Source organism: Erpetoichthys calabaricus, chromosome 12 (genome assembly GCF_900747795.2).
Source record: "Erpetoichthys calabaricus chromosome 12, fErpCal1.3, whole genome shotgun sequence".
Classification (NCBI taxonomy): domain Eukaryota; kingdom Metazoa; phylum Chordata; class Cladistia; order Polypteriformes; family Polypteridae; genus Erpetoichthys; species Erpetoichthys calabaricus.
In genome coordinates this window covers 95746555-95760357 of record NC_041405.2, presented here as the reverse complement: position 1 = coordinate 95760357, position 13803 = coordinate 95746555, and the positions used below count along the sequence as shown (strand labels likewise).

The following is a 13803-nucleotide window of genomic DNA, read 5'->3' as shown; positions in this document are numbered from 1 at the left end:
GGAAAGAGAAATATCCTAAACAGAAAATTATCCCTAGAGACAAAATAGATCAAAATGCCAGGAGATGACTAAACTGTCAAACCACACGTTAAAAAAGGCAGAAAGGCTACAGAGGATCGGCAAAAGGCCAGCACTCTTCCATCATAGCACCAGGGAGAGCACATGATCCTTGTGTTGTTAAGTTTCTGTATATTTCTCTTTGTGTCTTTCACTCAATTAAATCTCCCAATTGGGAATGTTGTAGCCCACTAAGCTAATTTTCATATCAGAATTTTCATTTAATGTATCATTCAGGTTATGAATATTTATTTGGATAGTTTCTGATGCCATTTTATTTTTAACTGGCATGTCTATTTTTGCCTATCCACTGCTAGGTTTCTTAAAGCTGTTGTTAGGGGTAGGGTAACGGAGATCGCAACCTGAAAGTAACAGGTAATGGCCCAAAAGGTGGTCAATCACAGCCCCTCCTAATCTAGGTTAGCAGACTGGAATGAGCTTTTTAAATTCTACTTTTGCTTCCAGTAAAACCTTTTTCAGGTATTCTTCTGGTATTGACCTTTGCATTTTGATTCATGTCTAATTACTGTTGTTTCAAGTTTTTTGCTCTCCTGTTTTTTTGGGGGGGGATTTTTGCTATGTACTGACTTTGACTTTTCTGTTGCTTTGTCTCAAAAAACTGCTTGTGCTTCTTTTTGCTCTGTAGTGTTTAAGAGAAGCTCAAATTTTATGACAAAGATCATGAGAAAAGACAGAACAAAGATTGATACCAGAAGAATACTTGAAAATGGTCTTACTATAATCAAAAGTCCCACGCAAAAAATTTTTTTCAGTCTGCAAACTTGGATTAGTAAGTGCTCTGATTGGTGACCTTTAAACTTGTTAAGTGATTAATGTTGGCCTGTGATCCCCATAAACCTGCCCTTAACCACAGCCGCAAGCTAACCTTGCAATAAGTGGACAAAGTGGAGATGCCCATTACAAACACAATGGTACTGAAAATTATTCAAAATAAACACTCATAACCTGAATGATACAATAAATCAATCCTCTGACACTAAAATTAGATTCCTGGAGTATAAGACCAAATCTGGAGTTTTAATTGCGTGCAAGACATGAAGAAAAAATTGTAAATTAATAAACAGGCATTTCACAACACCTTGACTGGAATGAAGGAGACCATGTCTTCCCTTTTAGAATATTCCCTTGTGCAGCCATCTTGTAAATTTCACTCTATAAAAGGTAGATAAGACGAAGGGAGTAGGGACGCAAGGAGCTGCTAGATGTCTGGTGTTACTCTAAGTCAAAAAAGCTTGACCATTAAACCTGGATTTGATTCTGGGAGGGCATTAAAAATCATCTGATGACAGACAAACAGTAGAATATGGAGTCGAGATGATGTGTTGCAGAAGCAAAGTACAGGTAAAATTCTGTTACAATGAATTTCCAGGGACCTAAAAAATATTTAGTTGTAATGAAAATTTTGTTGCAATGAGATTCTGTATTTGTCGCTATAGTGCTTTTTTTAACTTGCATCCAGGCGTCTGCAATCATTTCAATAGCTTCTTTCATGTTAATTTTAATCTTCTCCTGTCTACAAGTTATGCTGACAAGAATTTATCTCAGCATTTAAATGACATAATACTATTTCAGGGTGCGAATGATGCCCAAATCCAATGGCTGAATCACTGCTGTGCAATTGGGTGGGAGGAATTTAACGCGAACATTATCTAAATGCAGAACCATGCTGTGGGTAGCACAGTTATCAATCAGAAGCCGAAGCATCCTTTTCTTCTTCTTCATATTGTGAGGTTTCTGAACTCTTTTAGGATCCCCCCAATCCCCCCCCCACCCAACGGGAACGTCACGCTGAAGTGTGTTCCGAAATGTGACTGCCGCGTCTGTGGAAGATTTTTTGTCCGTTGCTGGGGCAGGGGAACAGCAGGATCACAGCGGTGCAGTGAGGCACCACAGAAGCGAATCCTAAAAGATTGGGGTTGTGCTATAAGTCCCTGTCTTACACCCCAAAACACGAGGCTGTGTCTCAGTACTTTAGCAAAACCTGCTTTATTCAACTTGAAACAGGAACAGCATGGTTATTTATTGTAGCAGGATCTGCCACTCTCCTATAAACAAACACAGCAGTCAGGCAGGGTTGTGGCCAGGTTAATGGCCAAGTAATCCTGTTCACTGCATTTACAATGTTCCTTGCATCACCCATCGAGTTTGCAGCAGAGCTGCGAGCCTGCTGTTGCCCCGGCAACAGATAAAAAGTCTTCCACAGATGCGGTGATCACACTTCAGGACGCTCTTCGGCATGTTGTCCAGTTGGGGGAGGACCCAAGGGAGTTTAGAAACCTCACATTTTCTTGAATGAGTGCCGCATTAATAGGAATGTTTCTTGAACAAGCATCACTGAACATAATAAAAACGGCTTTTTCGACGTCTTCAAATGCAGCAGTTCACATACATTTGCAACCTGAGATTTTTCTTCTTTTTTTGCCCGGTCTTTCAAGAAAGTTGACAGTGTCGATGGCGAAATTACAAATTCACTGGCAATGTCTTTTTTCTTTTTGCCGCAATTGAGAGCTCCAAAAATGTAAAGTTTTTTTTCTAATATGAACTGTTATTGTTTTTTGTGTTTTCCATTTCTATAGGAGGGTGACAATGAGTTAAATTCCAACAGATGTTTTTCAAATGTTGACGAGCAATAAGCAAAAAGGTATCACTGAAAACCACAGAAAACAAAAACAGTAAAAAAAAAAAAAACAGTATGAGGAAAGGTCGAAGAAAGAATTTTTTTTTACAATGTTTCTGTTTAGGGATCGTTGTGTACAACTGAGCTGCGACCACAGAAAAAACTGCTCTGTGGATGATTTATTCAGGCATTTCAAGGTCTTTTGGGCACTTCGTTGTAATGAAAGTATCTGCTGAATGTACTTCGTAGTAACAAGATTTCTATAAACTCGTATCATATGGGGAAACTGTCAGGACCATAAAAATACTTTGTTGTAATGAAAATTTTGTTGTAAAGATATTCATTGCAATAGAATTTTACCTGTAGTAGAGTAAGAAATCCAGGGTTGTGTGAACAAGTCAGAGACAGAAGGTCAAAGAGGAGTGCTTATGGGTTTTAACTGAAAGGTTGGTATTTGAATGGACCAACTCAGGTGGGAGACAGAGACAGTGTCTGTACTAAGAAGGCTCAGAGGAGCAATTGGATATTGTTTCTTTTTTTACTTTTCTTTTGTACACTCCCTATTTATTCCACCATGTGTCTATAAACTAAAAAAAACAAATACATTCTTAATACATCTTCTATTTTTGCAATTATTATAAGTGTAGAGACATGGCAAGAAGATGCTTTGCTGTTACTTGGTTTTTACTGTTTAGGAATTATACTTAATAAGAATTGTTCTGCACGGAATTGTTAAATCCAATACAAATCTGCCTTAGTCTTATAGAATTTCTGAAATGTGATAAATTTTAAAATTAGAAAACAAATTAAAGCCTTTTTTACTTATTTTAAAATTGTGATCCAACAAAGAGCTTGGAAACTTACCAACAAGATGCATAAAATCAACATCTAGTCTGTGCCTGTAGCCAAAGTCAGGGTCCATTCCACTGCGATTCAACACAATTTGTGAAATGCATTCTTCTATCACCTTATAGTATTGAGGCCTACAGAGAAAAATGTGTGTGTTAAAATTGATGCTGCAGGGAAAAATACAAGATGCACATTTAAAGGCTTTATAAAATGGGAACAAATAATCTTTCTCAGTGTGAGTTAAACCAAAAGTAAGAATAATACATCACTGTAACAAAAATCAGCCCTGTGATACAACAATCTTTTTATTCATTTGGAAAATATGACTAAACAATTTAATTACCTTTTAATTTAATTTGTAAATACAACTGTTTTTCCAATCTGGGGAGGGGGGAGTGTAATAAAAAAAAAGGAACGGATGATTTAAGAAAATAAGCAACCAGTTTAAAAATATATCATTACAAAAATATATCATTTCTTTTAGCTTTTTAACTTTAAAAGTCCTACCTGAAAAAAGACTTGTTATTATTTAAAATAAATATTATTAAGAAATTTAATTAGTACAAGCTTTAATAATATTCCAATAACAGTAAGATGTGTAAACTATTTACCTGGCACAATGTAATATGGCTCTTCAAGCAGAATTCAGTAAACTTTAATAAATTTAATATGCTAGAAAACTAGTATTTACTTGAAGAAGCTTGTTCGTTAACGGTGGCACAATAAATGAATTTTCAGGTTCAGAGAATGTTACTAGATTTAACTAAAATAAAACGAAGACCTAACATATTACAAGATGATTTCAAACACTTTTTGAACCCACAATAAATCTCAGGAGTGAAAGACCAGGATAACAGATTTTGTTTCAATTATTTCTAAAAAGAAAAGGAGAAAGAAAAAAAAACAATTAATATACGGATGACGGTAAAGTTTCCTAGAAGCATCAAAATGGAATTTCTAATTTAATTTGGTAATTGGGATGCTCATAAAAACCTTCTTTTTAATTGCTTGATAACATTTTGAAATGCACTATCCGGCAAGAGGGGATAATACCAAAACTTGTATTAAAAAATGTCTTAATAAATATCACAATACAATACCCTGGTTCAAAAATTCAATCATAAAGAAATTACTCTTGGCAATAATAAAATTGTGCAATGTAGCTGATAAAGCCTTCGGATTATCATAGGAAAAGCAGTCAGCAGTGGGCCGATATCCTAAATAAGTAAATCCATACTGCATTCTCTGCTCACTCTGTTCTTACTATGAGAAAAATGAAATCCAGGAAAATATGTAAAATAAAACTGTGACTTTGTCATTTTTGGGGGACTTATGACCCAGTGATCCTTCCATATAGTAATCTATCTGAGTGCCATGTGCTGCTGGAAGAATTTCCCTTTAATATAATTGGTCTAAAATCCCAATATTGACTCCTATGATAGTTCAACCAGGGATTTAAAGACAGGGAGACCATGAACTGCTGCGGTGTTCTTTAGAAACAGCCTAATGACAAGGTGATCAGGTCAAACAACTGTGGGGGAGTTGGTACATGGTAAAAGGTAGGAGTAAGGTTCAATAATAGTCAGTATGGACAGAAAAAGAAAGATCAAAATGAAAAGAAACTATATCTTGGAATATGGAAACGTATCACTTTATTTCACTAGTCAATTAAGTACCGTGATAATCTTTTTTAGTTGTTTCATCTGATCTAAATCCATATGTTTTAAAAATGAAATGCTAGAAATACCTTGTTCTCCAAGACCAACTCTGAGCTACTGAAGTTTTTTATTCCAGATCAGTGGAGATGCTAGGAACATGGGATCTGAAAGAACAGCAAGTCCTTTGAAGCACAGGGCACTGCAAGTACCTGGGGCAAACAGGTGTTTGGTTTTCATCACATTGCAAATTTAGGACTTATTTGTGCAAACTCAGTAAGGTATAGATTCAGATTCAGGAAGTATGACATAAATTCAGAGCTAGCAGAAGGCTAAGGAGCAAGAGGAGTTCTATGAGACCACAGCAGTATCAACTATGATCTGGTAAACCAATTGAAAACTTAGGAACACTTAGGGATATACCACTCAGGCTGTTCTACAAAACTGGGGCAAAATAGACATTGGATATAAATATTTTTAAGGTACATGGAGCACTTTAAGCAACTCCTGATTTGGGTGGACACAATCTACACAAAAAAAGTGGAAAAGGTCAACAGAATGGTATAGTCGATGAGATATTTTTAGGGTGAATCTAAAATGTTTAGTCAAAGGCAAGGACAGTACCTATGGACTTGCACCCTGAAATGATGAGCACTGTTTACAAAATGTTTTTCAATTACTAAGGATCACACACCTTAGTTTCTTGTAGTAGCAGAGGTAGTAGTAGTAATATTACTGGTAGTAAGATAACCAAAAACTTATTTCACAACAGAGTTTATTTTACTGTTCGATGCTTTCTTTCACACAATTCCACAAATCATGATAGTTAGGCTTTTTCTGAAGTCTTCACATGTGAGGAAGTGGAATAACTCCCAGTGGCAATAGGGACTACTAAAGAAGCACTGATTGATTTGGAAATTGTAGAAGAAGAGGTACTGGTCAGATTAAATAGGCAGAAATCAAATAAAACACCAGGACCAGACAATATTAATCATCAAGTGCTTAAGGAAATTAGTAAAAACATATATAAACTCTTATTTATATTTATCTACATATTTTTAGAAAGACACTACACACTGGGGAAATTCAGAAGGACTGGAAAATGACAAGTTATAAAATGGGCAGAACGAAGTAACCATAGACTAGAAAGGTTAATGTGCATCAGAATTATTTAAATTACTAAATTTATTCAAGGAATTATCAAAGGAAAAGGTTAAGCAACACATGGCAAGAGCAGGAGTTTTCCTGAACAGTCAGCATGGGTTCAGACGAGTGGGGTCATGTTTTCCTAACATGTTGGAATTCTATGAGGAAGCAACAAAACGACAGACAAAGTAGCGCATATGATATTATTTATGTTGACTTTTAGAAAGTATTTGATGAGCTGCTACGTGAAAGCTTGAGCATCAAATCAAAAAGGTGGGAGTTCCGTGTGTAGTGGGGTGCAAAATTGGCTCAGACACAGGAAGCAGAAGGTTATGGTGTGAGGTACCTTTCCAGAATTGGATGAAGTGTCCCACTTGGGTCAGTGCTAGGGCCGCTATTATTTTTTAAATATATAAATGATTTGGATAGATATATAAATAATAAGCTGGTTAAGCCTGCAGATGATACCAAGCTAGGAGGATTGACAAATAAGATAGAATCCATTGAATCATTACAGAAGGACTTAGACAGCATACATGCTTGGGCAGATTTGAGGCAGATGGAATTTAATGTAAGTACATGTAAAGTAAATTACATGTAGTAAGTAAAAATGTTAGGTTTGAAAAAACAATGGGAGGTCTGAAATTAAAATTACACCTTATGAGAAGGATTTAGGAGTCATAGTGGACTCACCAAAAGCAAACTTCTGACAGTGTTTAGAAGTCATTAGGAAGGCTAACAGGGAGGTTATGCTGAAGATTTATAACACACTGGTAAGGCCTCATTTGGAGCACTGTGTACAGTTTTGGTCTCCACGCTACAAAAAGGTCATAGCAGCACTAGGAAAAGTCCAGAGATGAGTTATGCTAAAAGATTAAAAAGGAAAAGAAAACCAGATTAAGAGGTGACATGATTGAAGTGTTCAAAGTTTTGAAGGGAATTAGTACAGTGGATCGAGAATGTTCCTTTAAAATGAGTTCAACTAGAACACGGTGGACCCAGGTGGAAACTTGTTAAGGGTAAATTTTATATAAACATTAATATGTTGTTCTTCACACCGAGAACCATAGACACATGGCATAAGATACCAAGTGGTGTGGTAGAAAACAGCACATTAGGAAATGATTCTTTAGATTCTTTAGCTGGAATTATTGTTGAATTATTCATTATAAAGTGAGGCGATCAAAAAAACAGAAAGAATTTGAGTATAGCTACTGCTTCTGACTTTGGAGTGGCCACGTTAAGTGGTTTAGGGCTCTAGTGAGAAAATGATCAAGTGCTTCCCACTGGAGGAATACAGAGCCTGGTCCATAGGCAATTGTAGTTCTAAAGCAATTTGTATTTGTATTTCAGAGTTTGCACAGTCATTAATGCTGCTGCCACATGAATCTAGTGTCCTGGTTTTGAATCCTAATCCGGGTCACTAGAGTTTGTGGGTTTCTATGTGTCTTCGTGGGTTTTTTCTCTGGGTATTCCGGTTTCCTCTCACAACTGAAGATAAACATGTTAGCAGTAAATTGTTTGACATCCGGGATGGTGTTGATTATAACCTAAAGCTAATGATGCACATTAAAATAGAAATTTAATTTTATAAATATTTTCTTGTCACATCATACTTCAGGTATTCCTAAGAAAATTTTAATATTGTAGATGAGATGTTCACAAGGTTAACCAACTCCTGTGTACCAGTTTAGCATATAAAATAAATATATCTGAAGAAATGCTATCAAGGAAAAGTACTATAGTCATGTTGATTTTTTTAATATACAGTAATCCCTCGCTATATCGCGCTTCGCCTTTCGCGGCTTCACTCCATCGCGGATTTTATATGTAAGCATATTTAAATATATATCGCGGATTTTTCGCTGCTTCGCGGGTTTCTGCGGACAATGGGTCTTTTAATTTCTGGTACATGCTTCCTCAGTTGGTTTGCCCAGTTGATTTTATACAAGGGACGCTATTGGCAGATGGCTGAGAAGCTACCCGGCTTACTTTTCTCTTTCTTTTGCGCTGACTTTCTCTGATCCTGACGTAGGGGGATTGAGCAGGGGGGCTGTTTGCACACCTAGACAATACGGACGCTCGTCTAAAAATGCTGAAAGATTATCTTCACGTTGTGATCTTTTGTGCAGCTGCTTCCTGAAACGACATGCTGCACAGAGCTTCGCATACTTAAAAGCTCGAAGGGCACATATTGATTTTTGATTGAAAAACAAACTCTGTCTCACTTTGTCTGCTCCTGACGGAGGGGGTGTGAGCTGCCACCTTCAACAGCTTACTTTGTCTGCTCCTGACGGAGGGGGTGTGATCTGCCGCCTTCAACAGCTTTGTGCTTCACATACTTAAAAGAAAAACAGCCCTATTGATCTGTTTGCTTTTCTCTATCTCTGTGACAGTCACTGCTCCTGACAAGCACTCCTTTGAAGAGGAAGATATGTTTGCATTCTTTTAATTGTGAAACGGAACTGTCATCTCTGTCTTGTCATGGAGCACAGTTTAAACTTTTGAAAAAGAGACAAATGTTTGTTTGCAGTGTTTGAATAACGTTCCTGTCTCTCTACAACCTCCTGTGTTTCTGCGCAAATCTGTGACCCAAGCATGACAATATAAAAATAACCATATAAACATATGGTTTCTACTTCGCGGATTTTCTTATTTCGCGGGTGGCTCTGGAACGCAACCCCCGCGATGGAGGAGGGATTACTGTAAACAAAAATTCCTATATCGACAACATTAATTTTAGGGTCAAACACATAAGTTTCTAAAATTTCTTGATAACTCTTTTCTTGCATTAAAAGAATTCAGAACAAGCATTAAAATTTGCTTTGATCCAAAATGTGTATATCAATATTTGATTAATTTGCTAATGTGAAAGAAAGGTCGCATGGACATCAGGGACAGTGCCTCTGGATTGGCAGACCGGGGTGGTGATCCCCCTCTTTAAGAAGGGGGATCGGAGGGTGTGTTCCAACTACAGAGGGATCACACTCCTCAGCCTCCCTGGAAAAGTCTATTCAGGGGTCCTGGAGAGGAGGGTCCGTCGGATAGTCGAGCCTCGGATTCAGGAGGAACAGTGTGGTTTTCGTCCTGGTCGCGGAACAGTGGACCAGCTCTATACCCTTAGCAGGGTCCTGGAGGGTGCATGGGAGTTTGCCCAACCAGTCTACATGTGTTTTGTGGACTTGGAAAAGGCATTCGACTGTGTCCCTCGGGGAATCCTGTGGGGGGTACTCCGAGAGTATGGGGTACCGGCCCCCCTGATAAGGGCTGTTCGGTCCCTGTACGATCGGTGCCAGAGCTTGGTCCGCATTGCCGGCAGTAAGTCGAACCCGTTTCCAGTGAGAGTTGGACTCCGCCAGGGCTGCCCTTTGTCACCGATTCTGTTCATAACTTTTATGGACAGAATTTCTAGGCGCAGCCAGGGCGTTGAGGGAGTCCGGTTTGGTGGGCTCAGGATTGGGTCACTGCTTTTTGCAGATGATGTTGTCCTGTTTGCTTCATCAGGCCGTGATCTTCAGCTCTCTCTGGATCGGTTCGCAGCTGAGTGTGAAGCGGCTGGGATGAGAATCAGCACCTCCAAATCCGAGACCATGGTCCTCAGCCGGAAAAGGGTGGAGTGCCCTCTCAGGGTTGGTAGCGAGATCCTGCCTCAAGTGGAGGAGTTCAAGTATCTCGGGATCTTGTTCACGAGTGAGGGAAGAATGGAGCGTGAGATCGACAGGCGGATCGGTGCGGCATCCGCAGTAATGCGGGCGCTGCATCGGTCTGTCGTGGTGAAAAAGGAGCTGAGCCGCAAGGCGAAGCTCTCAATTTACCAGTCAATCTATGTTCCTACCCTCACCTATGGTCATGAACTATGGGTAGTGACCGAAAGAACGAGATCGCGAATACAAGCGGCTGAAATGAGTTTCCTCCGCAGGGTGTCTGGGCTTTCCCTTAAAGATAGGGTGAGAAGCTCAGTCATCCGGGAGGGGCTCAGAGCCGCTGCTCCTCCGCATCGAGAGGAGTCAGATGAGGTGGCTTGGGCATCTGATCAGGATGCCTCCTGGACGCCTCCCTGGTGAGGTGTTCTGGGCACATCCAACCGGGAGGAGGCCCCAGGGAAGACCCAGGACACGTTGGAGGGCATGTCTCTCGACTGGCCTGGGAACGCCTTGGGATTCTCCCGGAAGAGCTAGAAGAAGTGGCCGGGGAGAGGGAAGTCTGGGCATCTCTGCTCAAGCTGCTGCCCCCGCGACCCGACCTCGGATAAGCGGGAGACAATGGATGGATGGATGGATAGATGGATGGAAAGAAAGGTCTCTAAAACCATAATGTAAATCAAATATTGGCTGCAAATGAATATTAGATGGATGCATTATATGCATTCAGATGAGATAAGACATTACTATTGAAAAACAGATATTCAATGGCAATATCCAAAAAATATTTGATAGAAATATTTTACTACTATTTCTTTGCATTTGACAAATTTCTTAACTTTAATAAACCTTTTGGAAATGGCAAACACTGAAATGATTATGAAACAGTCACTGCAAATTATTATTAGTTTTGGTTTTACATTACCTCTGACTCCCATCTCTTTCCTCTAACAAGTGTCTACTTACCCAACAACGTTACAGTTACTAACTGCTGCTATGGCACAGCAACTTAGTGCTGCTTTAACCAGATGTTTCAAAAGTGAAGGAAGGATAAAGAACATCCATTGTTCACAGCTATCCATTTAATTTTTAAAGGTGCAAAAAATAATAAAAATGTGGCTTAATGAACATGAAATTGGAAAAATTATCTGCTACACACACTCTCTCTCTCTCTCTCTCTCTCTCTCTACATATATATATATATATATATATATATATATATATATATATATATATATTGTAACAGTAGGGGGCGCTAGTGCTCCTTTGAACCCTCAGGTACCACGCTAAACACCAGGTAAAAGTCCAAGACTTTTTATTTTTATAATAATAATGTGACAAAGCACCCTCCACTCCACACTACTCATACAAATCACCAAGTCAATACAATAACCAAATCTTCCTCTCCCAGACGCATTGCCACCCTTCCTCCCAGCTCAGCTCACTCGTCTGGGGTTTCCCACAATCCTTTATACTCCCTGACCCGGAAGTGGTTCCAATCTTATAGTCCATGATTCATTATCACTTCCGGGTCAGATTAAAAAGTCCTTTTCTTCAACCCGGAAGCACGTCGTTCCTTCTGGTTATGTGATCATGACGTACTTCCGGGTTATAGGGCACGTATAAGTCCTTGAGCCTCCCTGTAGCGTCCTCTGGTGGGCCCCACGGTGTCCAGAAGGGTTGGAAATAAAAACTCCATTGTCCATAATTTCCTGCTGGTCTTCGGGGCACTCCCATGCTACAGGGAGGGCTCCATCTAGCGGCCTGGGGGTATTGGCCGGGATGAACAGCCGGCCATCTCCCACAATATTATATATATATAATATATACACACGAGGGACATTCAAAAAGTTTCTGCACTTTTTTTAAACTCTGTTTATTAAGAATTTCAAAAACAAATGACATCACTTTTCTACGTAGTCATCTTCATTTGCGATGTATTGTACCAACAATGCCCAATTACTACTTCTCCCACCTTCACCGTTTTCAACAAAAATACTGTATAAAAGTGAGGAAAGTTTGTGAATGTCCCTTGTATGTATACATAATTTATAAGTTATTTATTTATATCTAGAATTCTTACTGTTAGAATAACTCTACGATATAATATTTAATTTTACTTTATTAAAAATAGATTTATTTATAGCCTTTCTCTGTTTGACAACAAGTTTTAATATTTATTTTAGCATCATTTCTTTAAAAATACTTAAGTAGTCAATTGTTTGCTTTCATATTACCAGATTAAAGCTTTTCTAGAAATTAAAGGGTCACATTATGAAATTCAGCACCAACCAAATTAATAATGGTGATATAAGCAAAGAAGTGGAGATTCCTCTTGAGGTAATGAGGTGTGAGTAAAGGATGCTACAAATAAATCTGCTGCTTTGGAATCCTCTTCAAAATTGTTTGATGTCTTAAAGAAATTAAATGAACAATATCAGAGGAAGATGATGTCTTTTAATAAAGGAGAGAACTGAGGACTAGCAGTCTCAACAGAAATCACAACAAGAAAAGAATAAAGCTATTGTGAAGTGTGGTGCTCAGTGGACTGGAAACATAGATGATGTGCTAAATTTTATAGAGCTGAACATAATAATTGTTTGTCCAAAGATCTTTCTGTTCTAATTTGAGGTTTGAGAAACAACAGTAATGAGCTTTACAGTTCTGTTTACCTTAGGATAGCATCACACGTAGATCTTTTAAATTAGCAAATGAAATGGTAGAATAAAACAGACAATCAGAATTCAAATGAAATGAACCACAACAAGAAACCAAATAAATATTCTTAACAGCTTGTCTTTGTTCAAGCATTACTTAATACACTCTGTTTCCCAAATGAGCACTATGGTTTAGGAATGGCAGTGATAAGTGGAAGGGTTATGGGGAGCAGAAGGAGGAAAAAAAAAAAACCTAATTAGCTGACAATAAAAAGAATTCAGGAAAATGTAGATAATGATATTAGCATGTAAAAACAAAAATTAAATTCACAAAACGATGTTCTGACATGTGTACTGCTCATCGGTTCTAGGGACAAATTGTAAGAGTGAAGAAGTCTGAAATATAGTTCTGGAAACAAAGAAATAACTTCTATTAATAAAAAAAACACCAGAAATAACAGAACAAAAATTGGAATTACTCAAAACCACTGATGAAATGGCACGAGTTAAAATTTAATGGAGGGCAAAAATTTGCAGCACTTGAGCACAATTAATTAAATTGTATATTAAATAAATTGACTTATGAAAAATAGCAACAAATTTACTAAACTGTTCAACCAATCAAAAATATAAGATTTGCTATTCAGTAATACAATCATTATTAGAAAGAAAATATATATATACATATATATATATTTTTAAAGTCTGTGTAACTTTACGCAAATTCCTATTTAGTATTCTGCTGCAATATTTTAAACAGATACATTGCACTGTAGAAACATTTTAATGATGCAAAAAATCCTTAAGAAACTGTTTCTTCCTTCTGTCAAAAGTAATTTTGCATCATGCAAATACTTTTTTAGATAGTGTTTTTTTAACTAACTATCTTAACATATTCTGTAGTATGATTTCTTGAAGAGGAAGAACAACAGAAAACTAACAATACATTCAGCTTAAAAGATGCATGTTTGAGATCAATGCCTTCTACACAACTTTAAAAATGTAAAATTCAGTCCTATGAGAATTTAAGGGGAATGTGAAGTGTTTGAAATATTTATATAAAAGCATGAGCAATTTCCTTTCTGCGTGGTTTTAAGTACTTCTAACAAACTGCCTTGAGAAAGAAACAGGAAAAGAATGAAAATTTTCCCATTTGATAT

General features: G+C 37.8%; 1 protein-coding gene across 6 annotated transcripts in view; it reads right to left on the bottom strand.

The window, feature by feature from the left end:
* Window positions 1-13803, bottom strand: part of diaph2 (diaphanous-related formin 2) — a 1308662-nt gene that overhangs the window by 863138 nt on the left and 431721 nt on the right. For all 6 annotated transcript variants that reach the window (XM_028815924.2, XM_051935345.1, XM_051935346.1 and 3 more), the window contains one exon: window positions 3560-3678. In XM_028815924.2, coding sequence (XP_028671757.2) covers window positions 3560-3678 — 119 coding nt within the window. The remainder of the gene's footprint in view (window positions 1-3559; window positions 3679-13803) is intronic.